This window comes from Scatophagus argus, chromosome 13 (assembly GCF_020382885.2).
Source record: "Scatophagus argus isolate fScaArg1 chromosome 13, fScaArg1.pri, whole genome shotgun sequence".
Classification (NCBI taxonomy): domain Eukaryota; kingdom Metazoa; phylum Chordata; class Actinopteri; family Scatophagidae; genus Scatophagus; species Scatophagus argus.
In genome coordinates, this window is record NC_058505.1 from 4797391 (window position 1) to 4823191 (window position 25801).

A 25801-nucleotide genomic window follows, 5' to 3' on the forward strand; every position below is an offset into this window, starting at 1 on the left:
CCCCTGTCCAAACATCTCTGAGGTTTAAAAACTGGAAAACAGGCAGCAGAGAAAAGTGTTTTGTTAAAGCCACAGCAGACTACGCACTGTGGTTTCCATCCACGTGGGACACCAGTCATGTCTCTGCCGACCATGACAGACGAGCAACATTTTGACCCCTGAAATTCACCTGAACCTCACTGCGCAGACTGAGACACTGAGTGGCTGATGTTAAATCCATTAACACTGCGGTTCATTAAAGGATAAAACCATACAGCTGTGTCATGGATTATTAGTCATAAGCCCCCCACCCTTCCTGCCCACCTCCCTCAGGTCCACTGTGTCAGGTATTGGTTCATTTTCTGTCCATTTAGAGTTGATACCTGATTCGTCCGTCTGTGCTTTGCAGCAGGAGGAGTAGCATCTTTCTGATGAATGAGCAGCATCACTAACGTTTGGTCATAAATTAAAGTGGCTATTCTCGCTATTGTTGTTAAAGCACTGAAACAAATGACAGTGTGTAACGTCAAAGTGAAGAGATTTATCAGCTGACTCTGCAGCTCCGCTCAGCTTTACTTTGAGTGAGGTTCAGTTCACAGTTCATCTGTCCGGGCCACATCCTCACCTCCTCCACCCAGGAGGTCATGTTTTCATTCTGGTTTCCTGGTTTGTTTTTGCTTTTGTTCGCTGGCAGAAATGTGGAAAAAAAACTGCTCGGCTGATTTTCATGAATCATGGTGGGAAGGAGGAACCCGGTAAATCACAGAGAGGGTTACATGCATTAGTGCGGTCGCGTTCATATTTTCACTACATGATTATCAGAGCCAAATAAATTAACAATAAAGGTATTAAAGCTATAGAAAACAAAATGTTATCAATTTCATCTTTAACTTTGTTTACTGCATGTTTTCTCTCTTCCTGGAAGATGAATTACCCTCAAATTATGAGTGTAGGGAGGTGGAGGGAGTCTATAGACATAACTGCACTATAGAAACAATTACACTTAACGAATAGTGAATCTACGGCACGGTGGTGCAGTGGTTAGCACTGTCGCCTAATAGCAAGGTCAGGTTCCAGGTTCGAATCCCGGTCTGGGCCCTTCTATGTGGAGTTTGCATGTTCTCACTGTGCCTGCGTGGGTTTTCTCTGGGTTCTCCGGCTTCCTCCCACAATACCAAAAACATGCACATTAGGTTAATTGGCTACTCTAAATTGCCCCTAGTGTGTGAGTGTGAGAGTGTGTGGTTGTCTGTCTTTGTGTGTTGGCCCTGCAATTGACTGGCGACCAGTCCAGGGTGAACCCCACCTCTCGCCCGTAGTCAGCTGGGATAGGCTCCAGCTCCCCCGTGACCCTGATGGATAAGCGGTATAGAAAATGGATGGATGGATGAATAGTGAATCTTTGCTTCTGTAAAAGCAGGACGTTCTGCAGTAGAAGCTCTTTGTCTCTGACTCTGCACCAAGGTGATGCCATAAACGGCATCTGTCGTTATGTACATTTTCTTCCACTTTCTTTCAGTTACATTGTTCTGTAGTCTGAACAGCAACTAACCGTATTCCAATCAACTAAATCAAAAGACAAAATCTATTTGTAACATTTGTGAATTATACAATGGTTTCTTATGAGCTTCTGATTGGATAAGTTGCTGCTGCTCTTCAGTAATTATCCCAGGAGAAGAACTCAATAGTTTCTTGACTAATGAATGCAATAACCTCTGAGGGCTTAATTGCTTTCGCTCAGGAAAGGCTTTTTGTGTGAAAGTAATCCTTTCATTTGAAATGTCAGGTCCAATACAGGAAGACACAACTCTATCAAACAGTCGCAGTGACTCATTACCCCGCATCATCAGCGCAGAATGGGAAAGACTGAACTGTCATTACACGTGTCTACAAGTCCATTAATTCGCCATATTTCACTGAATTAATTTGGTCTGTTTCCGTCATTGTTAGAAAGTTTTGTGCTCGTCGTATTCATCGCTGAGCTGCAGACGCGAAGTTTGTGCTCTTCATCCAAAAAACACAAAAAGTAACACACACACACACACAACGAAGCCTCACTAGAAACTGCAGTGGAGGAGAGAGATATTATTATTTTTTGGCCTCAATTAAAGTCGTCCTGTCATTCTAGGAAAAAGGACCAACATAATTAAATATTCCCCAAGTGAGTTCAGCTCCAGCTTCCTTCCCACATGCTGCTACATGCTGCAAGGATGTAAACAAACAAAAGACGCCGCGCTGCATCTTTCTGAGCGTCTTAACTCTCCAGGGATGCTTACAAGGTATTCGTTCATTATTCCTGAAACGTAAATGAGATGCAGGCATCTTAAAAGATCAGTAAAAACGTCTCGCTTTGAAAATCAGACTGAATGATCTGACACTGATAAGGTCTTTTTATCTATTTGGATTTTTAAAACTTATTTATATCCGATATGTTCTCACCTTTTCTGTCCTCTTTGGAGAGTGACAACACCGAGCTTTACAAACCATCAAAAAAAAAGAAAAAAACAAAACTTGACTGTAATTATGAGAAATACAGTTTGTTGTTTTTTTAAGAGCTCAAACTCTTGAAGAACTTCGTTTACTCAGATGATCAAACAGATTGTAGTGAATGTACCCAACAGCTTCCTGAAAAGTCCGGAAGGAGCTGCTGCTGCGAGCTGCCTCGAAGCTTAAGACTCCTTTTCTGATTCATCTGCCTCCTTTAATCTACGGCTCCTTCTGAGATCTCTGAGATAATGGATGAGGGCTTTTACCTCGCATCACCTTATCAGTGGATTTCATAAGAAAGGGGCTTTTTTTTTAATACACTATACAGATATATTTTCTGTACATGAAGGAAAACAGCTCAATTACCAAACATAGCTACTTCTGTCCTCTGCAATATTGATTTTTAACACTTAGTTGATTAATAAATGGACTGATGCAGAAAATATCCTCCCTGTGAAGCATAAGGCAAGATGGACAGATGGATGGATGGTAGTTTTATTTAGAGTACAAGGATCTTCTTTAAAAACAATTTTATGGATTTGAACAATAATCCCTGTCAAGTGTGTGTCAATGTGTATCTGCAGAGAGTCTGACAGCTGAATGTATTGACTTATTTTCTTCTTATTGTGATGTGTTTGGGAGGTTTCTTTGTGTCAAATATCGACTTTTTTGGATGGTGGCGTTTTGACAACTTGGGAATGAGACTCAGTAATCGACCATCTCTCTCCAGAATCACCTATATAGTCAGACTCGGTCCCTGTCCTGAAGGGACACCGAACGATCCAGACGACAGTCAAGCTTTTCTCCGAAAAGTTAAAGCTATTAATCTGTCCTTGAGAAATGACACTTTTCCCCGAGGAGTCTCGGGCAGCTTCGTGTTAAGTCTAAATGGATTATACAGAGCCTCTCTGTTGAAGGAGGAACACGTTTTGGTTATGAAGACACCCCAGTGTGACAAACTCTTCAGGGAATCCTCAGTTTGACCCCCTCTGCTCCTCTTCTGGAGCTGGACTAGCAGGGCCCTCGGGGGCTCGGGGGACTCTCCCACGCAGACGGCGGTTGCTCTTTTTTTAGGTTGTTACCATGGAAACCCCAGGAGGAAGCTGGTTGTTGTTATCCTTATCTTGCATTTCACCTGACCCCCCCCACACTCCTCTCCCACAGCTGACAGTCATTCATTTCTTTGTTTAGTTTACACGTCGGGCAAGCGGCTCTGGTGAGAATCGCACACCTGAAGCCATTATGTCCGGGCTGTTTGTTTTCATCCACTCTTGTATGCACAGGTTTGCCTTTGGCTGCCCGTCATCAACCCTGATGAGAGTAAAGGGACGAGCAGTGAGCAGATTAGGGAGGAGCAGAAGTCTGCTTCAATCATCTTCCAGTTCGCTCCCAAAGCAGATTCTTCATGGTCAATTTGCAAGTACTGCGAGTGCAAAGGAAGCCAGGCAGCCTCTGAATAATGTGAAAGAGACCAAGTGACACAGAAGGGAGGCCAATTAATCCGGTGTTATTAAAGCTTCTTGTGCACGTTGAATACCAAATAAGCAGAGAGTGCAGCTCAGAGCATCAGTGCTTGATCTCATGAGTCTCGTTCTGGATGTCACGGTGGCCTGATAGACTGAGCTCCTCTGATGTGTTTTCCGAGGCTCAGGTCGTGACTTTTGTAAACGTCTCGTCATCTGTCATTTGTTTCAAGCGCTTACCGCAAACTAGAGGTGTGACAAAGTGAACGGTGTACCGAGGCTGATTTTTGTTGCTCTCCTTTCAGCTGGATGCCGACCGGGATGAAGAAGAGGTCTTCTGTGACATCAGCATGACTCTGGACAACAAGCTGTTCCCCCCCAAAGAGCCTGCAGCCGGTGAGATGAACACTCATTTGTCTAAAACAGTGAGACAACTCAAAGTGTTTGGACACGTTTGACAAATGCTAAACTATGTCCTTACCTCCACTACTTTTCTTGCACGTCACACCTTCCCCTCTCTCCTACATTTCCTGTCTAGACTGCTAAAATTAAAAAAAAATCAATCAAATACATTTTGATGTTATTATCAGAGGAGTCTGACTGTGTTGATATATAAGGTAATTAAAATTACTCTTCACCTACTTACTTTACTAGTGATGAGCACATTAAGGTGTCAATAATACAATAAACATTAGTCTGACTTTTACTTCACTTAAAGTATATTTTGATACTTATGCTTTCCTAAAGGTCCAGCATAAAAGATTCAGGAGGAATTGACGGGTAGAAAAAGAAACTAAGTAGAAGCTAAGAATCCCTCTGTTTCCGTGACCTCAAAACAAGACTTTTAAATCCGCAGAGGGAGTCGGTCTTCTTCATTTGAGTCCACCATGTTGCACCGCCTTGTTTGTCCATTCTGGACAAACCAAACACTGTGCTGTGCTACAAAATTAAAGTAAAATTTTGATCTTTTTTGTTTCTTTTTTCTTTCTTGTGTGTGTGTGTGCGTGCATGTGTGCAATGTGGTCATGAAAGTAGCTCTGGGCCAAATGATGATGAAACATGATGCAACAGATATGCATCAATATACCAGCAGCCAGTTAAGAACATCCTCAGGGGTTTTATTGCTTTCATTTTATTTTATTGCGCACAAACACAAGAACAGAGAAAACCACAAACATCCCCCGCCAGCTCCCTGCTTACCACAAGAGTTGGCATAGCAACCAGTGAAGCAGGGCCAGCCACACCGTGTGAGAAATACTGAATCAACAAGGATAGAGTCGGCCTTTGATCAGTCAGGTGGCCTGACGGAGGCGATATGCGTTACGCTAAACCCAATAATGTACAGTTTCCAAAATGTGTCGCAAAGACACACATTCCTGACCTTCAGCAAAGGCCCGACTGAATGTCGGCTTAAAAGATACAATCAGTCAACGTTCTACAGGTGTTTCTGCAGTGATTTCATCCATGTCTGAGCCCATAAAGGTTTTACAGAAATGTTACTGTTGGCACACTGCTGGCCTGGCAAAATAGGTCGCTATCTAACTTCATTTATATAGTAGCTTTCAAGAGCAGAGACGCTGCGAAAAGCTTCACAGAGACATGCAGAAAATAGAACAAATCCACAACGGCAAGTCTAAACAAATGGGTCTTGAGTTGCCTTTTAAAGCTGTGCTCAGCGTCCACAGATCTAATGGAAGCAAGTTCAGGAGCCACAATCTGTTGGGCACAGTCGCTGTTAGTTTGAAGCCTGGATCAAAAGCTACCAGCAAACTCTAATAAGTTTGTTCAGACTGCCAGCCCAAAACACTTGTGTTGTTTGGAGGGCAAGATGATGGATCTTCATTTCTCATAAGTCCCCGTGGGAAAGCCGCACCACCACAGTAGGTTGGTGATGTCTGGACACACAAATCCGATGTGATCACTTGCAAAGAATAGTTTTGGCGAGTTGATCTGAGAAACAAGTCTGATTTTCCTGCAGTGCGAACGAATCCTTCGAGGCAGCAGATTTCTGGTGTAGGCAGGTGCCTGACCATGCGGAGCTCGGCAGGCGATCACAGGAACTTCAGATTGGTTTCTGAATGTGATGGGGAGCCTGTTGGAAGCAATTAAAACCCGTGTCACCTGAAACCTTTTGGAGGATGTGGTTAAAAGTTCAACGGCAATATTTTGGACCACTTGAAGACAACCCAGGCAAGATTTACTGAATCAGGTAAAAAGACAGGCACAATAATCAAGACGAGACGATGTAAAAGCACGAATTTACTGGCTCAGACTTGCATCTCAGCCTGATCGTTGCAATGTGAGGCTGTTCACTGTTACAGTGTTCACAATTGCCTTTTTATTTTCAGGGAGTTTTCAGGGAGCTTAGCATTAAAACTAGAAATGGAGGAACTGGCCAAAGGTAACAAAACCAGCTTCCCAGTACCTCTAAATGTCACTAACCCAAACCAGGCTTTTTATTTGTCTTGGAGCAGTGACTCCCTGCTGAAAATATAAAGATTATATTAGATTGCTTTTCAAAATATTTCTGAAAATTTCTAAACGCAGCAAAGCAAAACACACGACCTACTGTTGAGTCTGGATCTGCTCCAGGGCTGGACGTTTGCTTATCAGGAGTGATACAAATATCAGCGTGATTTAGAAGAGGGTTTTCTTACTTTGAAAAGGCAAACACAGCAGTCCAAAGTGAGCTTCAAGTCTGAGAATTAAAACTCTTTTCTGAATGTGGTGAATAAAGCGTGATGTGCTGATGAATAGGCGTTTGGCTCAGATTTTCCCCCCATTTTACTTTGAGGCTCAAAAGACCGACTGTGCGCTTGTTTCATGTTCGTGGTTCATAATGTTGCACCACACGGCACAGTTGCAGCACAGCAGAAAGCTACGCTGGAAGGAAACGTCATGAACACTATTAGCAACAAACAAATAATCGGTTTTGGGAGCTTTGCGATGAAGTCGAGCAGATTTCCCGCAACAGGAGGAGAACTTGAGAAAATAGTTCAGGAGAGAAAAACATGTTTGGATACCCAACAAATTGATCAGCTCAGTGGTGCTACAGAGCGTGAGCAGCCAAAGACTTGAGCCAAAGGATGTTGCATCATTATGACCCAAAATGCAACCCACAAATCATCCATAAAAACAAACAAACAAACAAAAAAAACAACTTTCTCTTTAGAATCTGTACATGAGGTCATAAAGGCCACGCACATCATATAACTGAGGCTCACACACTCCAGTGATCCTTGACATCTAAATTGCCTTGTGCTACTTGACAGCTACCTGACACCCTCCTGCAGCTCCTCTCTGCACACTTGAGAGCAGTCTACCTCATGACAGGACAGTGAAATACCAAACAGACACAGGTGTACTTATACCACTTGAGTTGCACAAGAGCTGCAAAATCTCAAAAATAGACCTCTGGAAAAAAAACGAGAAGCTTTCAGGCTCTTGTTGAGCAACAGAGAAATGATCAGTCAGTGTCAGCTGAAACCAGGAGAATCCTCATAACGTTTGCTTATTTTTTAACCAGACGATCGTGTATGTTGTACTCTTAAAGAAGGTCAACTGAGAGGGTCCACTTACTTACAGCAGTTGTGTAGCTGCACTTTGAGATGCATTTAAGAGCAACGTGACATTTGTACATTTGTCAAGATGTCCTTCTGCATGCGTTTTCTGTATAATGGAGCCTCACAACAGGTGTTCACCTGGGAATGAAAGGAAAAAACTGAGTGGAGTGCAATTTGAAAGGACAAGTGAAAGGCCTTTTTCTGCACTCTGAAACTCTAAAATACACAAAAATCAGAAATCTGGGTCACATGCGCAGCCTCTAGCATCAACCTTCTATCCCCTCAGGGGAAACAGCATCGATCTGCTCATATAGAAAAGTATAAGCTGAGGGAAACAAAAACAGATTGACAGCAAACTCTGCCTCCTAGTCCATCTGCTGCTTCTAATGTCATACCTCTCCTAAGGTGGGCAGAGGAGAGGATGATTACCACAGCAGCACACGTGGATGCCAACCTGAAGTGCTGCTGGTGGCTGCAGCCTCAGCCGCCTGACTGTCCACACCATCATACCTCAGCCCCCCGCCATCCAAGGGCGCGATGCACCCTGACATGTTGCTGACTCTTCAGCTGGGAACTGCAGGGAGGACACGGGACACAGTTTTTGTTTTTGGCTGATGTAGCTTGTAAAAATTGGTGCACTCTGAGTGGTTTTTAACATAATGGATCTAAGATATTCACAGCTGCCGTCCTTTCGGAAGCATCTGAAGCTGCATCCAACCCAAGTCTCTATTCAGAAGGCTCCGGCATGCAGGAAATAAAATCTGCCAAGGGGAAGTGTTATTCACGACCCATTTCCACTGAGCCAAAGGATGAAGATGCTATGTGTTAGATTTTAGCTCAGCGTCGTCGTCAGCAGCTTCTGGACAACAGGAAGCTGTCAGCTCGGGTTTACGCAGCCAAAATTAACCTCGTTTTATTGTCCTCTTTAAACTGTGTTCTTCAGATTGAACAAAGTGCAGATGTGCAGCTGCATCTTCACATCTGTCTGTTGTGTCACTCCGTGCTGTAGTGCTACACATGAGTATATCTGGCACAGTAAATCTGCACTCGGTCGTTTGGTCGTGACAGCAGGCAGTACATACACTGATTATATTACATTATTATATTACGTTTCTGTTTTCCCAAAGACAAAGTGTGACTTCGGTCACATTTGTACAGTTTAAATAATCGGTATATCAACAGAAAATTATTCAATTGGACAATAAATTTTTCAAGCTAAAAGCATAAAGATTCTTTCTTTCCAGCCTCTTAAATCTGAGGATTGTTGTGATTGTTGTTTTGTTTGTTTTACCCACCTCACTCACAGCGTTTTGCTACCACGCATGAATTATACACATGAATGTCTGTTATTCTTTTCACTGAACATCACAAAAGGCTCTGAGAGAAACAAAGCTAGAAAATGAAAAAAAAAAACTTGAATGTAAAATACTTATTTTACATGACAAAAACTAAACTGAGAGTGACAAATTGTGGCACTCAAGAAGCCAGTGACTAAACTGCCTGGAAGACAGTGAGTGAGTTTTATAAAATGTAGAAGGCATTGATTTATTCAGGAAAAAACAGGGTCCAAATGTCACTAAACTAAGAATCTAAAAATCTTTACTGGCACAGTTAAGCTCCTGTTCGCTGGCATGCCTTCCACTTTGCCGAGTCATTTGAAGTGACTCAGCAGAATCTCTGGCTCCCACTCACAGTCTGATGTTGTTCTGTCTGCAGGTCCCAGTGAGCTGGACCTCAGTCTACTGGGTGAAACCAGCAGCCTGGCTGATGTTGCTTGCAAGTACGATGAGGTAAGATTTATTTGAGCTTACTAAACGTGGGAGGTGACCTGACCTTAGAGGGAGAGGAAGAGAAACACCTTGTTTTAGTAGTATTTTTGTTTCTTGTACCAAAACACTGTAGGCAAAGATATGCAAATCCAATTTAAAGATAAAATAAAATTTGCTTGAAAGTGGCAAATTTCAAATGAAAAATCTAATAAAAGAACAAATTAAATCAGAGTATCTAAAGAAGACCAAACAAACTATTGAATTATCATTTTTGATTCTGGATGCTATGGACATATTCCAGGATTTCATACTGCACTTCTATATTAAAACAAACAAACAAACACACAAAAAAACACTATTGTGACTTTTAACAAAATGCGATTCACTTTCTGTATGTGCACACAGGCAGGAATACAATCAGCTTCTAACCACAGTGTCATTGCGTTAGGAAAGTTTGATCCATCAGCCGCCTCCAGCAGGATAATGAAGCCATAAACTCACTCAGCGTAATGCATTTAAGATGAGAGGGTGAGCTAAATGACAAACATCTAAATGCTGTACCTTCACCTCAATCATCCTCCAAACAGCCTTCGATAACTGGCATCTGCTCTACCTAATAACAATCTCATCGTCCTCTCACAGCGACGTTTTACCTCATTATAGAATCTTTTTCTTTTTTAATCACCACCACTAATAGCGACAAAAAATCATCTGCTTCTGCTCTTACTCTCTCTCTGCTTTTTTTTTTTTATTTGCAAAACAAAACCGAAATGATCTTTTCAAAAATGGCAACCGGTGAACCGATTTCAAAGGCCGGGTGATTCAGCAGAGCACATGTTCAGCGTTCGGAGACGGAGGAAGCTGTTGCGTAATACTTGGCGAGGGTGCAGACGAGCATCATTCCTCCACACAGTCCACAACTCTGACCCTCTGTCTCGTTTCCCCATCCACAAACCAACTGCTCAGCTCCCTCTGCCTCCTCTTCTTCAGCTCTTCGCCGCTTATCTTCCACATCATGTTTCTTGTTTTTCCCGGCGGCACACCTTTTCACGTTCACACAGTGTACTCAGTTCACACCTGAGAGCTGCTTGTGATTAACGCTTTCATTTTGGTGGTTTAAGTATTTTCAGTGGAATCTGAGCAGCCCGAAAATAATTTCGGTCTTTCTCCTTCTCAATAATATGTGCAAATACTTTCAGAGTTTACAACTGAATGATATGATGCCTTTTGAGTAGATGTGTCATGTTGGCCGAAACCGAGCTCTGATCTCACACCAGTGCTTATTCTTTTTCTTTTTAAAACTGAGTAGAAGTGATGACGACAGCTCGAGCGCATGTCACAGCAACATTTCTCCCGGCTACTGAATTTATGTTTGTTCATGTCAAAAAACTGCATATTTAACAATTTTGCATTGTACACCCTGTGTCAGTGCTACCTGACAGTAGAGTACATCATGTAACCTTCAAGTATTGGCATTTAAAAGTATTATTTAGACCTGAAATGTTTTCCAGCCACAGCCAACATTTAATGTTTCCCATCAACAGTACCTGCACTCTTTTGCATAATATCACACCGATTCTCCTGTGTTTGGAAGGGGCTGCTTTGTTAAAATGGAAAAAACCAGTCCAGATTAAATTGTCTAATGACTCAAACACACCGAAACATGTAAAGAAGTTTGTTTGTGCCAGTAAAACTGGGAACCAAAGCACAGACTCCTAACCAGCCTGCCACTGTGGAGGATCACATCATAACACTCAACATAACCAAGTGCGAGACAGCACTGCTCATTTGTTTTTTCACCGTTTTTAAACCTTATTCTACATACTTTGCGATATGTTTTAATCATTCAGGGCTGTCTGAGTGGTAAATAACAGACCCACATGTGGTGAGTGAAGGCTAGGCATCCTTCAGTCCAAGTTTGGCATTAGCCACAAACACAGAGTAACTCCCTCTATAATTCCTCGTCAAAGCTAAGACTGATGGACATAAAACATTAAGTTACCCACAGTAGTTTAGCAGTGTGATTTCATCCGAATTCACCTCAGGGAATGTTGCCAGTTTAGAATTACACGTATTCTCATGAGCTAACGCTGTATTTAAAATATCCTCGGCTACACAATGAAAAATTAAATCACATTATGGCGTCACACCTGATGACGGTTACAGCATAGGCACGCGACGCAATGCAACTTACATTCATTGGCGGGCCCACCGTTGGTAGCGGATGTTGCCTCGACAAGAAGATGGAGGCCGCTTATGGAGGTAGTCGGTTAGGCTCCATCCACCAGTATCAGCGGACTGTCTCCGGAGAAAGTTTGTAAAGCTGCCGGGTGTGAAATGATCACTGCAGAGACGTGTGTTTGTAGTTATCTTCAACTCTCCGTCAGTGTGACTCTTGACAAAATCAGTCCACCTCATCTTCATCTCATCATCCTTTGGAAATTTAAATAAGGTGACCGAGCTGTTCTGGCATCCAGAGAAGATGCATATGAAGGGCGGATGCATAGCTAGCTAGCTAGCTAGCGAAAATGCGTACTGCACTAACTGGCGGGAGAAGCGCCGATGCTAACGAGTGGCAGCGCATTGGGGGCGGAGTTATGTGAGTATGGCTCAGTTGCGTCATCGTGCCACCGTTTAGCCACGCCCAGAAAATCCTGACTCTAAAATTGTAAAAAGTGCTTCCATAACTCATTTATGACATAGTTCACATTCTTTTCACATGTTTTCCAGCTATTTTCTGACGTGTTTAATGTGTTGTGAAAGAAATCTTGGAATTTGCTTTACACGGTTAAAATGAATAATTCTGTTTAGCAGCTCCGGTTTCAGGGCTCTGCTACTGTGTATGTGTCACTGTTACACTGTCATGGTATGAACCCGAACAAAACAGAGCCGGTGTTGATGTTAGTGTATGACTTGCATTTTTACTCCGGTGAGATAGAAAATGACTGCAATGAAAAAGGCCTGCGGTCGCTGTTTCAGGATACTCATAAATCAAAAGTGTTTTGAGCCTTCAAGGTCACGAAAGATGGCACTGTTTTATCTTATGCACACGAGATAATAATTTAATAACACACAAGTTATTATTGTGTGTGGAAAGATGAATTGATTCTTTTTCTTTTCAGGGGATTTCCTATTAGTTTCGTTGCAGGACTTTTGGCGACTTTATCACGATCGTTCCATAAAGACACGATGAATCCCATCAGAGCACCACAAAACACAACGACTGAGTGGATATGAGGGAATTTAAACTACTAACAATCATCAAATTTAATAAATTGATATGTTTTACACTTAAAATTAAAGTAATGTGGAACTCTGACATTTAAATAAATGCCGTGAAGAATATTTCCCGCTGAAATGTCATGGAGTAGAAGTATTAAGTAGCGCAGACTGGACAGGCTACACTTAAATGAAGTACCTCGACGCAGTAGGCCAGCTACTCTCCTTCACTGCTGTACATGCAACAGAGACATCACATCTGGACATTTCAGAACCGCTTCTGTTACAAAGATCAATGATAGATCATGAAAGCTCCAGAGCAGCTAATAAATGACCTTCACACTCAGACTGTTTTGTCAAATACAGATATCAGATCTGTTCATCATCCGGTCAGATTATTGTAGTATTGCAGTCGCACGATGTGAAATTAAATTGCTGCAGACGCTTGACTAATCGAAGGCTACACTTCTCCACCTTCAGACTCAATTGGTAGGTGTTGTTCAGTGTCCACAGAGCATGTCGTGGTTCACAAACATTAACTCGCACAGCCAGGCGCCTCCTGCTGGCCATCGTCCAGCTGCATCTCTCCTGGGCTCCACGGCCTGCCGTCATGTCCTAATAAAACACTCTTTGTCATGCCAGATAAAAGTGAAGTAGCAAGGCCGGTCAATCATTATTGAGCGATGTCTGACACATTCAGAGACAGGATAAAGCCTGGTCCATCGACACAATACGGTGGTAATCCTCTTAGAAGAAACCACTGAGCAGCTCGAAGACAAAGAAAAGACACAGAAAAGAAAAGCTGGCGACGTCCCTGTTGGGCAGCACTTCCTGTGGCGAGCAGTGACTCTGCTTTCTGTGAAGTGGAACGAAGACGCCGTGCAGCCTTGTCATCCCATATTTGTGGCCACAGATATGAGACGGAGGTGGATTTTGTTCGCTGGTCCACAGAATGTGGCAGAGGAGCCGGACAGAAGGGCAGAGCGACTATTTTTGGGTGTCTGGTGTCAAATCTCATGGACATTTTCTTCCAATTATTTCTTGCTTTTCCCCACCTCTGAATTATTCCCGATGAAACAACATCTAATGTGGACGTGCCTCGCATTTCATTCAGAATCCATTTTTATGGTGTGATTTCCTGTTCCCATGAATATCTTGCTAAATTGAAACCATGTAAATGTTATTTCAGGATTTCTCCAATTAGGCAGTTAAGTCAAGTATCCAAGAATGACCCACGTGGGACTGAAGCAAACCTCTACAACCATAACTCTGGCTTAATAACTAAATACATTTCACCTCTGGAGAGGTGAAAGTAATTAAGTACATTTACATCTACAGTAAATTAAAGTGCTCATATAGACAAAAGTATTGGAACACCTGCCCATTACACCAACAGGGACATTAATGACGTCTCATTGTAAACACACAGACAGCTTTGCAGCTCTAACAGCTTCCACTCTTCTGTGAAGGCTTTCCACAACATGTTGGAGTGTTTCTGTGGGAATTTGTGCCCATTCATGCAGTAGAGCATTTGTGAGGTCACACACTGATGTTGGACCAAAAGGCCTGGCTCACAATCTCCGTTCCAGTTCATCCCAAAGGTGTTGGATGGGGTTGAGGTCAGGACTCTGTGTGGGCCAGTCAAGTTCTTCCACACCAAACTCATCCAACCATGTCTTTATGGAGCTTTGCTTTGTGCACTGGGGCACAGTCATGCTGGAATAGAAAAGGGCCTTCAACAAACTGTTGGCACAAAGTTGGAAGCATAGCATTGTCCAAAATGTCTTGGTATGCTGAAGCATTAAGATTTCCCTTCACTGGAAGTCAGGAGCCCAAACCTTGAAAAACAGCCCCATGCCACACCTGAAGTCAGTAATAAAGAAGTGTGTCCCAGTACTTTGACATATATAGTGTACTTAAAGTACATTTTGCTGATAATACTTCAAATATGAATGGAGAACATTTAAATCAATGTATTTGTACTTTTACTTAAAGTAAAGAAATGTTTCTTTCCCTTCTTTCCTTCAATCATCACGTAGGTCCCAAGTTCTGCCAGACGTCTGTTTGGTAGTTTACTGACAAGCAACAATTTATTTGTTCTCAATCATTTTTAACCTGTTCCTGTTGGCAAACTATAGAACAAATACAAAATCTGTGATGTGCAGCCAGCCTGAGGAAACCTGAGGTAAATGATACAACCCACTTAAAGCTGACCTTGTTTCAGCAAAGCCACACAGCTGATCAGTTCAAACGAACCTCCATCAGAAGTGTGCAGGACGTCACACAGCTGCTTTCTGCACAGTCATGAAGAGTGTTCTTCAGCCCACCCAAGCATCTCCAGATACATTTTGACAGACGTGACAGTCCAATGTCGCGGCCCTGAGGTTTGGATATAATGAGTCGAGGGCAACAGACACAGCTTGTTTGATTAGAGGACTCAGAGGTGACTCACAGGGACGGCCTGATGCAAACGAACTATTGGCAGAAATGAAGGCTGAGAGATAAATTCTGCCACTGAAAGTCAGCCAAAATGTTCAGAACTTTTACTTAACATATTAATACCTCACCGTGGAAATACTCCACATAAACACTCCAAAATAAAAGCATTTCTTTCATCACCAGCATACAGCATGCGTGAACTTCTCAGGAATGAGGAGTTTGTGTTTGTGTGTGTGTTTATGTTCATGTCTCGTCACGTGTGAGCGATTCGTGCCGTGCATGTGTTTCTTCCTCTCTCTGACTCATCAGACCAGTTGGTGTACCCACATGTCGAGCTGGCTCGTCGTTGGCGCCCAGCACTCCCCCACACTGACGGCATTCATTTTAACACGAACAGAGCTGTGCTTTGCTTCACTCTGGGTCTCTGCTGCATGTGACCGCCGACCCCTCAGCAAACAGAAACACGTCGACATCACAACCGTTAGAAGCCGGCTTCAGAGGAATGCGAGGTCAAAAATGTCAGGGGGTTTTGTCTTTCCTTCAGTCGTCTGTCTGCAGATGATGCCAAGCTGCTTCCAGACGCTGACTGACAGTCAGTTCTCTCCATACTGCTAAAACGGGGCTACAAAACAAGTCAGTTTCATCGCTTGGGCACAGAATGAGAACAGGAGGAGAATTTGTATTTCACACAGCATCACTGCAGTAACATGCACTGACACTCCACCTGTAAGGGTGGAAAGCTTTGGGATAAACAACATCTATTCAGGAGCCGAATTTTATTTATTTATTTCTTTTCTTCTTGTTGAATTGTTTAAGTGAAGACCGATCGTCATCTAGTTCATTATGTTACTAATTACTTTTTTTTGTGTAAAAGTGTTCTAAATGGCTGCGATGATGATCTGATACTCCTCCAGCTGCAGGACGACATAAAAGTACATTTACTCAAGCACACAGAATCCAAGTACTTTTACTTTACTTGTGCAATTTCATATTTCTCCTCCAGTACATCTGGAAACCTGTCAGTATCTAACTTTTAAAGGATCTTTAAAGTCTCATAACTCATGTTCATGTCATGTCTGATGAGTTTCTACGTGCCTTTTAGGTGACCCATTAACATTTGAATTCTGAACTATTTCTGCCTCATCTTTACTTGAATAGAAATGAGACAGCTCTTAACCACAGAGTCCATTAGGCACGTGGGAGTTAAACATTTGAAAAATTGTTCCCCCAAATTGTCCCAATTTGTTTCGATTATATAATCATCCTTTCAGCATAATTATTTCCTTCCCTTTCTTTGGTCTTTCCTTCCTTCTTTTAAATTAATAGCTATCACCTCTGCTCTGTATTTGAAATACTTGGATTACTACATTTTGGGTGTCTGCTGTTGAACACTGCATTTTGTTTGAAGTGCCATAAAGATTAAATCTGCAGCAGGGAATTTGAACTTACACAATACAAAACCTTCCACCCCCTCCAGCCCGCTAAACTCTTCCTATGAAACCCACAATTTCTGTTGGCAGCAGAAGGAGTCGGTTCTCCTGCAAACTGTATGACTTGTCTCAACTTTTCTCTTCAAGGTTCATAAGCACTTGATGACTGCAGGTCAGTGAGGGCAAATGTGTAGTTAGCAATTAGCAATGTAAGTAAGTTTGGTTTTAATTAGTTATTTGATGCTATAAAAAGGGGGTCTGCTTGTGATTGGGTCAGGCAGGTCTGTAGGTGTGCACTCGACCCTGTCGCTCCACCGCCCAATAGCTAATGTGCAGACTCTGGCTCCAAATGACATCACCAGTACAGAACAGGAAGTGGAGACGTGTCAACCAGTTTTATTTATGAATATTTCAAACACTTTCGCTGTATCAAATGTCTAGGTGAAAATGTGTCAGTGTTGTGTTCAATGATAGCATTGAGCTGTGGGGATTTGCAGACTCAGGTGATAACTTGTTGCGTGTTTATCCCTACAAGCAGCATGTTTTACCAAACGCACAGTCATTTGATCCACCGTGAGTATAAAAATGCTAATTATGGCCGCTATACTGTGAACTATTTCAGTGATCAGTTAAATTCAAGGAGCGATTTATCTGCGTTTATTAAAGCGCAAAGCTTATTCTAAATGAAGACCAAATGAATTTCTGGCTTAGCAAAGCTAAAAGGATTTGTGCTTCTATCTCGGTCGAGGCTCTGAATGTGATCCTCTTCTGTACACTCACAAAGATCAGCAGTGATCCCCGACTTAATATTCATTTTGCACGTTTTTTTCTTTTTCTTTTTTCAGTGAGTCACCAGGCTGTTACATCATAAGAATTCATGATTTTTTAATGATAACATTGGAGTCATTAGCAGGTTATTTGTGCCAGAGTGATACAGATGGCCAAAGCTGAGGAGGATAACCATGGAAACCTGCAGCAAAGGGACTTGGGAGATTTTTTTTTTTAAGGGTTTCAAATATCTGAAATAATTGACACTCAGCATGCCTGAAATGAATCAATCAGATTTCCTCTTGAAGCACCAGAAATCAAGTGGAAAATGTCTTTTAGCCAATTTTTGTGCCCCGGTTGTAGTTTGACATGTTTCTGTGTCTCCATAACGATGATTCAGTGAATGAGGCTGCTGAAGGTTTCAGTCCAGTCCTCCAGGCTCAGCCCATGTGTGTGCTTCAGGGACACTGAGGGTTTACTTAGCGCTCTGCCTTATTCTTTCTCTTTTTTTTTAACTTTAAACTCTCTTCTTCTTGTGTTTCATGTTTAATTTACTCTTGTCTCTTTGTCTCAACGCTATCTGGCCAGAGGCGTATGAATACGTCATGCTCGTGGTCTTAATTTTAATTTTTAAACCATACAGTTGTATTTAAAACAAGAGCGCGTGTCAAGGTTGTGTTAGTCGTAGTTTTGTTCTCAGATTAGTCTAATGCAAGTTAGACCTTTCACAAAGATATAGACAAGAGGCAAAAAAGAGGACAACATGGCTGATAATTTGTGATGGATGAGGAGGAAAAGAATTTCAAGGGACCACAACCTGTTGGAAATGTAAAGCACTGAGGAGGTTGTCGGTTGTTACCATTTGGTTTTGTCTATGAAATACCAGACAAGAGTGAAAAACCCCATCATGAAATCTTAAATCCAAAGGTGACATCTTAAAATGTCAAGCCAACAATTCGGAACCCAAAAACCCCCCAAAAATGAGAAAAACCCTCACAATTTAGAAACTGGAAGAAGAAAAAAGGTTTGTGGCTTTGATGGTCAGTCGGTTATCACACAGTTGACAGTTACTTAATTTGTTTGCCAGTGGAACAACTGACTACTTGACTAATTGTCCCTAGTGTCCACATACTTTTGGCCATGCAGTATCTGTCACGTGTTTCATCTCGATTTCTTATTCGAATATGCTTAGAATGGGTGACAGCCATTGTGACAAAAGCTCATAGGCGACACAACACACTGAAGACGAGGAAAACAGGACGGTTGTTCATCCGAGTCTCTCTTTCTTCCCAGGCTGATGAGGAAGAGGAAGTCGGATACGCTGAAGGAACCACAGAAAGTGAGTCGATGAAATGAGTGATTTTGTCTCTGCAAACTCTCAACAGACAAACACATGGACACACGCCCAGCCCTTCCTCTACGGGCTGCACAACACGCCACCACATCTTATCGCCGACGCTTTTATTTGCAGTCACTTATTCATCCACCTCTGCCATAAACCAGCAGCCGACTGCGTTTAGCATCTCATCACAGACCTGTTGTTCCATCTCAGTAAATGCCACACACGTCACGTAACTGCTATTCACCAGGTGCCTGAATGAACTTCTCCCTGCAGCAGCCCTGTGTGTGTGTGTGTGTGTGTGCATGTGTGTGCGTGCATGTACAGTACGGTATGCCTCATGTGTGTTGATCTGCATCAATACTAAACCCTGATTTCCTTTCCTCTGACAGGTTATTGCACAGAACAGAAGAAACCAAAGGTCATCTTCATGATAGGTACGTACATGTAATGGAGTGGGGTGCTCAGCCACACACACACGCACACATGCATATGCACACGCACACACACACACACACGCACAGCAGCAGGACAATAATAATGAGCGGATACTGACTGCTGGGCTGGCTGTTATTTAAACTAGTCTTATTCACACACACATACATGCACACACACACACACACACACACACACACACACACGTGCGCACACACGCACACACACACACACACACACAGCAGCAGTACAATAATAATGAGCGGCTCCTGACTGCTGGGCTGGCTGTTATTTAAACTAGTGTCATTCACACACACACGCACACACATGCACGCACACATGCACATGCACGCACACACACACACACACACACACACACACACACACACACACACAGACAGAACAACAGAAAGAGACAGAACAGCACAGAGCAGTTGATCAGCTGCTCTGACATTATTTTTGCAACTGATGAAAAAGCTGCGTTCAGGAGCATCGCCGGAGGGGGGGAAATGACGGATGTCTGTTCTCACAGGTTCTCACACCGACGAGAGACAGAAACTTAATGAAGCAATTAAAAAAGTTGAAGCATAAAAAAAATGGTCCCCGCACAATTTCAGAGCTTGTTTCAACCGTTCACTGCCAGAAAACAAGAAATTGATTATTAAATGAGGAGAATAGCAGCAGCAGAAGACCTAAAACTGTGAAGTGAAACAAGTTTTACACCAAGTCCTCGTTGAAAAGTTCACATGAAAAAGTGTAGTGTTTTATCTGAGTCTGACTGCGTTTCATTACTGTTGGGAATCTCATAGGTTTCGTCCATTAACACTTTATGTTTATTCATCATGCAGCTCCTGCGTCTCAGAATCAGAATCAGAATCAGAATCAGAAAAGACTTTATTGCCATGTAAGTGAAGAGGTTTCACATTACTAGGAATTTGTCTTGGTGATTGGTGCACACATAGAACGTAACAAGTAACATATAATTTGAAGAATAAAATAAAATAGATAAAAGATAGAATAAGGTAACACAAAATAAAATAAGTGAAATAAATATTTTTCTGGAGGTAGTCCAAAAGTGAGGTAGTGCAGGGTGGAGTATAGTGATGTATTTGTCATCTCCTGCTGTTACTTATTACATGTGATAGTTTTAATGGTTTTAAAAGACATTTATTCTTGTAATCATTAATTAAACATATGAACCTTGCGAGGCTCCAGCTGGGATCACAGTCTTTGGATAAAATCAGAGTCAGTGTGCACATGTTAGTTTTTCTTGTAGTGTTGGTTTTCAGCAGTCTTGCACCCTGCAGTGATTTGCGTATTATTATTAGGCCTCTGTGTCAGTTTGGGGCGAGTTTCCTGTTCTCAGTACACCTGAAGCATTAACTGTGTCTGCACAGCCTGAGAAAATGCGCTAAATCTTTTTAGATAATTTCTAAAATCAAATCCTATGTTGGGGCTGAAAGGAGACTGAAAGTTTGCCAGAATTTGATAAACGGAAAGTTAATGTCAAATGTTATGTCAGACATTCCCTAGTTAGAGTTGGTTGAATGCGAGTATGTGAAACGACTGTTACATATAAAATGTCTAATGTGATTATTTAATTAAAAACCTATTAAATAAATGTTGTGGTACCCATGTTACACTGTCATTTTGGCCAGGCCTTCACAAAAAAAACAAAAAAAACCCACTCTGAAATGTAGCAAAGTGAAAGTAAACTGAAATACACAAACACTCGTGCTCTGGTGCAGCAGATGAGTAAATGTACTTGGTAGGAGGCAGAATATGCTGTGTTTTCCTGATCAATTAGTATGCTGTAAGACAGCGTGGCTCAGGCTGCTAATTGAAGACGGGACAGCGAGATGAAGGTTAATGAGAGATCTGGGACACACAGAGTCTCCATTAACCGCCATTTACTTCACTGCAGTGGAAAAATACTAAAGATACAGTCGTTAAAAGATTATTGACTCAGTGCAGTCTTCCACACACACACACGCACACACACACACACACACACATTATATGCGTTGGTGCTAAAACCAACATGACAGCCGTCCACTGGTTTGTATTGCACGGTTTGACTGAGTTTTCTCCCGGCGGGACACATAATTGGAAGAAAACATCAACCTCGCAGTGATGGATGTGTACCAATACCACAATGTGTACCAATACCACGATGTGTGAGTACTTCATTACAAGTAAACACATGGACTTTATAGTCAAAACATTCTGAAAGTGTCAAAGGTAAAAGTACTTGTTCTGTGAATTAGATATTATTATATTTCACACTGTTAGGTTATTAATACTATAGTATACTAATACTCATGAGATGATTAATTTGAATCATTGAAAGATAAGAAAAAACAAATTTTTTTCAATGATTTATTTTTTCTTTGGGACAAGACATATTTAACTGCATACGTTTAAAGGAGAAAAGTCAGAGACGTCTCAGACATGACAACATGATGACGTGGCAGTGATAACTTATATATATATAGCAGCACGAAATGGAAATACTCAAGCACAAGTACCACAAACTCAGACTTAAGTACAGTGTTTGAGTAAATCTGCTTTGTTCCATACGGCTATAAACAGCTGTTTACAGCAGACTCAAATGTAAAAGATAAAGTGACATATTTTGTCAAATGTGTGTCCTGAGCAGATTTTATACCTCATATTTAAAGGTTGGTCATGTGATTTCATTCAGCTGATAAGAGCTGAGCGCCGTCACTGCTTCCTGCTGTGGCTGGACTGTTTCAGTCCTCCTCAGTCCTCCCCGCCGTCCCGCCTGCAGGTTGCTAACAGCATTATGTGCAACACCTCACAGACCAGCAGCGCTATGGAAACTGATGTTAGACATGTCGCAATGGATCGCAGTCGCATCTTTTCAGAAGCTGAGGATACTGTTTTCAAAAAGAAGGCTAGAAAATAATAATATACCAATAAGAACAAAATGAGTTTTTGGTCTACACTGTGTCCTAAAGGATCTGCTGAACGCTTCGCTGTGTTTCCACTGCTGAGCAGGAAGTTTCAGCAGGTTTTCTTTCTTTTCTTTTTGCTGAAAGCAGCTGCCTGCTGCTGCTGAAAATGAGAGCAATGATGAGAGAATCCAAAACATTAAAGATGCATCAAACATTAAGCATGAAAGATGCAGAACTGGGTTATGATCCTCTGTGGATTCTTCGCTACCTGTCACCCCTGACCCCTTATCAGTACAAAGTATTGATTTAAAGCAGCTTTAGAAATAAAGGCTGCCAGTACGATCCTCTAAAACATTATGCTCAAATTCACTGCAAGCATCAAATCCTCATAAATCACCCATTTATGTATTTAATGTTGTTATCAACACACTGTTTTTGTGACTGCAAATTTTGCAAATAATGTAATGCATGAAAATCACAAAAGGTGTCTGTTGGCTGTTAAACTTTCACAGCTGCTTGGATCAAAACCCTCAGTTTTTTTTTATCCTGAGAGCATTTTCAAAGTTTCAGGCGCCCTTTCAAAAACCAAAGTTACAAAGTGCTTCACTGCAAGGAACTGCAAGAACTAAATTATGTAAGGGAACTACGGCTGTCAGTGTCTGATGCGGAGTGTACGAAAAGTGACTCAGCTTCCACTTCTGATGACTCATGATGTGGTGGAGGCAGCGGCAGAGGCAGTGTGCCATCAGAGAGACGCATCAGATATCCTGACTGTGTGATCGTGTTCGCGTCGCCTCCCAGGACACGTTTTCTCTCCAGCCGCCGTGGTAACGTCAGACACGCTGCTGACTTTGAAAACGCTGTCTCAGGACTCCCTGACGCAGCACGAGGACTCCTCGCTTTTAAATAATAAATAAGTGAATGTCCCCTGGACAACCCGCACCTGCCGCCATCGCTCTGATCCCAACTCCTCTACTGCTGCAGCTGCTGCTAATCTGTTAGATTTTGCTCTTTAATCTGGTGAAGAGGCGCTCAGAGTCACTTGCTGACCATTTGGCCGCCCTCTGAGATGCTGATGAGATGCTTCTTTAAGGGCTGATGTAGTAATATGGGGGAGGAAAGAGAAAGAGCAGCACTGTAGGAGTTTATAGCAGCTCTGAAGTAAGACTTGTGGAGGTGCAGAAGTTGCAACACTGAAAACATAAAAAATAAATAAGCTCATTAGTCTCTTTTGCTATCAGTTGAAATTCTTTAAGAAGCATTTCAGTTCATGATTTATTGCAAAATTTGGTGCTGAGTTGCCAATCATCAAAGATTTGCTCGACGACTCGTAGAGGTGGAATTAACAGGATTAAAAGCTAAATTAGGAGCTGACATTACTTGTTAAACTGAATAAAATGCTGTTAAATCCGTTCAGGAACAAATCTTACACATCTTTGATTGAAAAGTGGGGAGAGTTTTAGCTGGTTTTACTTAATGCGGGTTTACCCATCAAAAACCTCTGTGAACATAATAACTGGTGGAAAAGCGATGTTGGTGGTGATGCCTGGAGGAGATGCTAAAGCGAGGTTTCCTCTCTGTTGCCACATTCCCCCCTTCATGTTCTGCTCTTTCGCTCTCTCACTTCAGGCTTCTTTCCTGTCTGCAGAAAATTGCCCCTGCAATCAGACTTAGATTTCAGATTTGAGAAGCCTGCTGCTGGTGTGAGGAGTAATATCGGCTGTTTTATTGACGTTCTGGGTTGATGTAGTGGCGGTTTTGCAATTTGGTGTCGTATGAAGGATGAAGAGGCAACCGCTGCAGCTGAGTTTTACTGGGTAAGACTGCTGTAATTCTGTATTCCTCTATGGTCGACAGCAGCCCATCAGAGTCCCTCAGTCGTTGCAATTTGCCAGCGATGGTCAGTAACACCGGAAACTGATGACGGTTATTGGAGGCGAGAAGCTTGTCTCGTCTGCAGCCCATCTGTCACTTAGCCTGATTTACTTTTTCTACATATTAAGTACTACTTGCTGTAGCTTTGAGGGGAAACAAATTGTGTAACGGGAATGGATACAAAAATTTAACTATAACGAGGTTTTTTTTCCTCTATATGGTTCTTTGCCCTCTTTGCCTTGTATCCATCCTTGGCTTCGGCTCCATCTGATACAATCCATCTGTCACTTTGGCTCTTATGAAGGACGACGCTGTGACCGAGCTGCTCACACATGGTGAGATGGTTTTGGTTTCTCAGATATAAACTCCTCCTACCTGAATGTCGGTAGAGAAACTAGAGGGGGGGCAGTGCCTATTTAACTTAACTTGAGAAGGAATTGATGATTCAAGTGATAAGCGTGCATGAAAACATCCAGAGAGACATCTTTAAATACATTTGAGTGTAGTTTCAATAATAAGACATTTAATTACAGGCAGGCAAGTGTGAAGATTTGGGAGACTGATGGATTTACTTGGCTGACTTTGCACGTATCAAAGCAGACTCAAAGGAAATGGAGGCCATAGTTTTGAAAAGTTTCACATAAGGGTAACAATGCAGAAGGGAAGAAGACCCAGAGTGGCGCCTTGAGGTACGCCAGATGTGACGGTGGAAGAGTCAGCTTATTAGGATGAGGTACATGAGTTCTGTTGAACAAATCAGAATGAAATCCTGCCAGAAGTTTGTGTGGATGATCAACCGTATCAAATGCTGCACTGAGATCTAACAGTAGTGCTACACAGTTTAGGTCCAAATATTATAGTGATCCATCTGTCAACTTAATTTTAGCCAAATCTGTTGGGTTTTCAAACTGGCTTGATTAACTCAAGTCAGTTATCTCAGATTGTCAGATTTTGACTGAAGCTGAATTGATCCCATTTTTCCATGAGGACAAAAAATAAATAAATAAATCTTGTATTTATGACACATGAGCTATTTAATTCAGCACATTTATCTATAATGCAGTATAAAACAGAACACATTGCAAATTCACTTCACCTTGTCTAAAGCCCTGACTCTCCAGGGCCGTTCATGTACATTTCAAACAGTCTCTCTGCCCACAGAGGCAGTTTATACAGCAGAGTCGACCCGACTAACTACCCTAACAAGCTTCTGAGGGCCTTCGCAAGTGGGTCATTATTTTACTTCCTGGCAAAGGTGTCAAGCAGCAGAGGAATCCCTCTGGAAAGCAGACATGGGGGAGCTGCGCAGTATTTTAAGGCTGGTAAAATATATTAAGTCAGTGAATATGTGCTGAATGAATGAATACATAACTGCTCCCACCCCTGGATTACCTTTTCTGACGGTCACGGTCGTCCCACGGGCGAACCAAGCTCGTATCCTACAGTGCTCGCTGAAGAAATGGTGATGAGGATGTTTGTTTATGAATGTTGGCGGAGGACACTGGAGGAGAATGCTGACTGATGTGAAGCACATCCTGAGGTCCATTACTGGGCTCAAGGCTGGTTATGATAAATCACAGCTTCCTACTGATGCTTCACACGGCTTCATGGCCGTGTAATACAGCTAACCTACAATAAAACACCTGCAGAGCCCACAGCGCGGCAGACAGGCTGCTCAGGCTGCCAAAATGCTTTGAATATTTTAAAGGAAATCAAGTAAAATTGAATTACTAAACAGTGGCTGACTTGTAAACAGTTTTTTCTTGCTTTGTCTGTGATCTTTGTGAGGACCAGCATGGGTTCTTTCAGACCAGATTATGCATGTGAGCATGATGCCACATGGGGACGGAGGGATGCTAGTCCCTCTTTAAGGACATGACAGAAATGTAGAGTAGAAGTATAAAGTAACGTGACTTACGTACAAATACCTCAGATTTGTGCTTAAGTACAGTGCAGTAATATTTCAGCACCGACTTACGTTTGGCTGAGGTGCCAAAGGGGACCTCATTAGTATTAAAGTGCTAACCTGTGTTTGTGTGATGTAGGTTACCCTGACAATGAATCACACCTGTGATCACACACACACACACACACACACACACACACACACACACACA

The 25801-nt window shown here is 42.2% G+C and overlaps 1 protein-coding gene and 1 long non-coding RNA gene across 6 annotated transcripts in view; one reads left to right on the forward strand and one right to left on the reverse strand.

Annotated features, from left to right (window-relative positions):
• The window catches only part of ak5 (adenylate kinase 5), a 57346-nt gene that overhangs the window by 23625 nt on the left and 7920 nt on the right, over positions 1-25801 (forward strand). The window contains exons 7-10 of the mRNA XM_046408771.1: positions 4235-4325; positions 9209-9282; positions 18411-18456; positions 18849-18893. Of these exons, the coding sequence (XP_046264727.1) occupies positions 4235-4325; positions 9209-9282; positions 18411-18456; positions 18849-18893 (256 nt within the window). The remainder of the gene's footprint in view (positions 1-4234; positions 4326-9208; positions 9283-18410; positions 18457-18848; positions 18894-25801) is intronic.
• LOC124069536 lies at positions 3625-9631 on the reverse strand. Of its 5 annotated transcripts, XR_006845060.1 has the most exons (5): positions 7888-9631; positions 7509-7630; positions 4411-4471; positions 4205-4316; positions 3625-3918 (listed from the first exon to the last, which is right to left on the reverse strand). It is a non-coding gene; the product is annotated as an uncharacterized LOC124069536 (long non-coding RNA). The 5 variants fall into 5 exon arrangements; XR_006845061.1 differs by having other exon boundaries at positions 3625-4316; positions 4411-4468; positions 7513-7630; XR_006845059.1 differs by having other exon boundaries at positions 3625-4316; positions 7513-7630.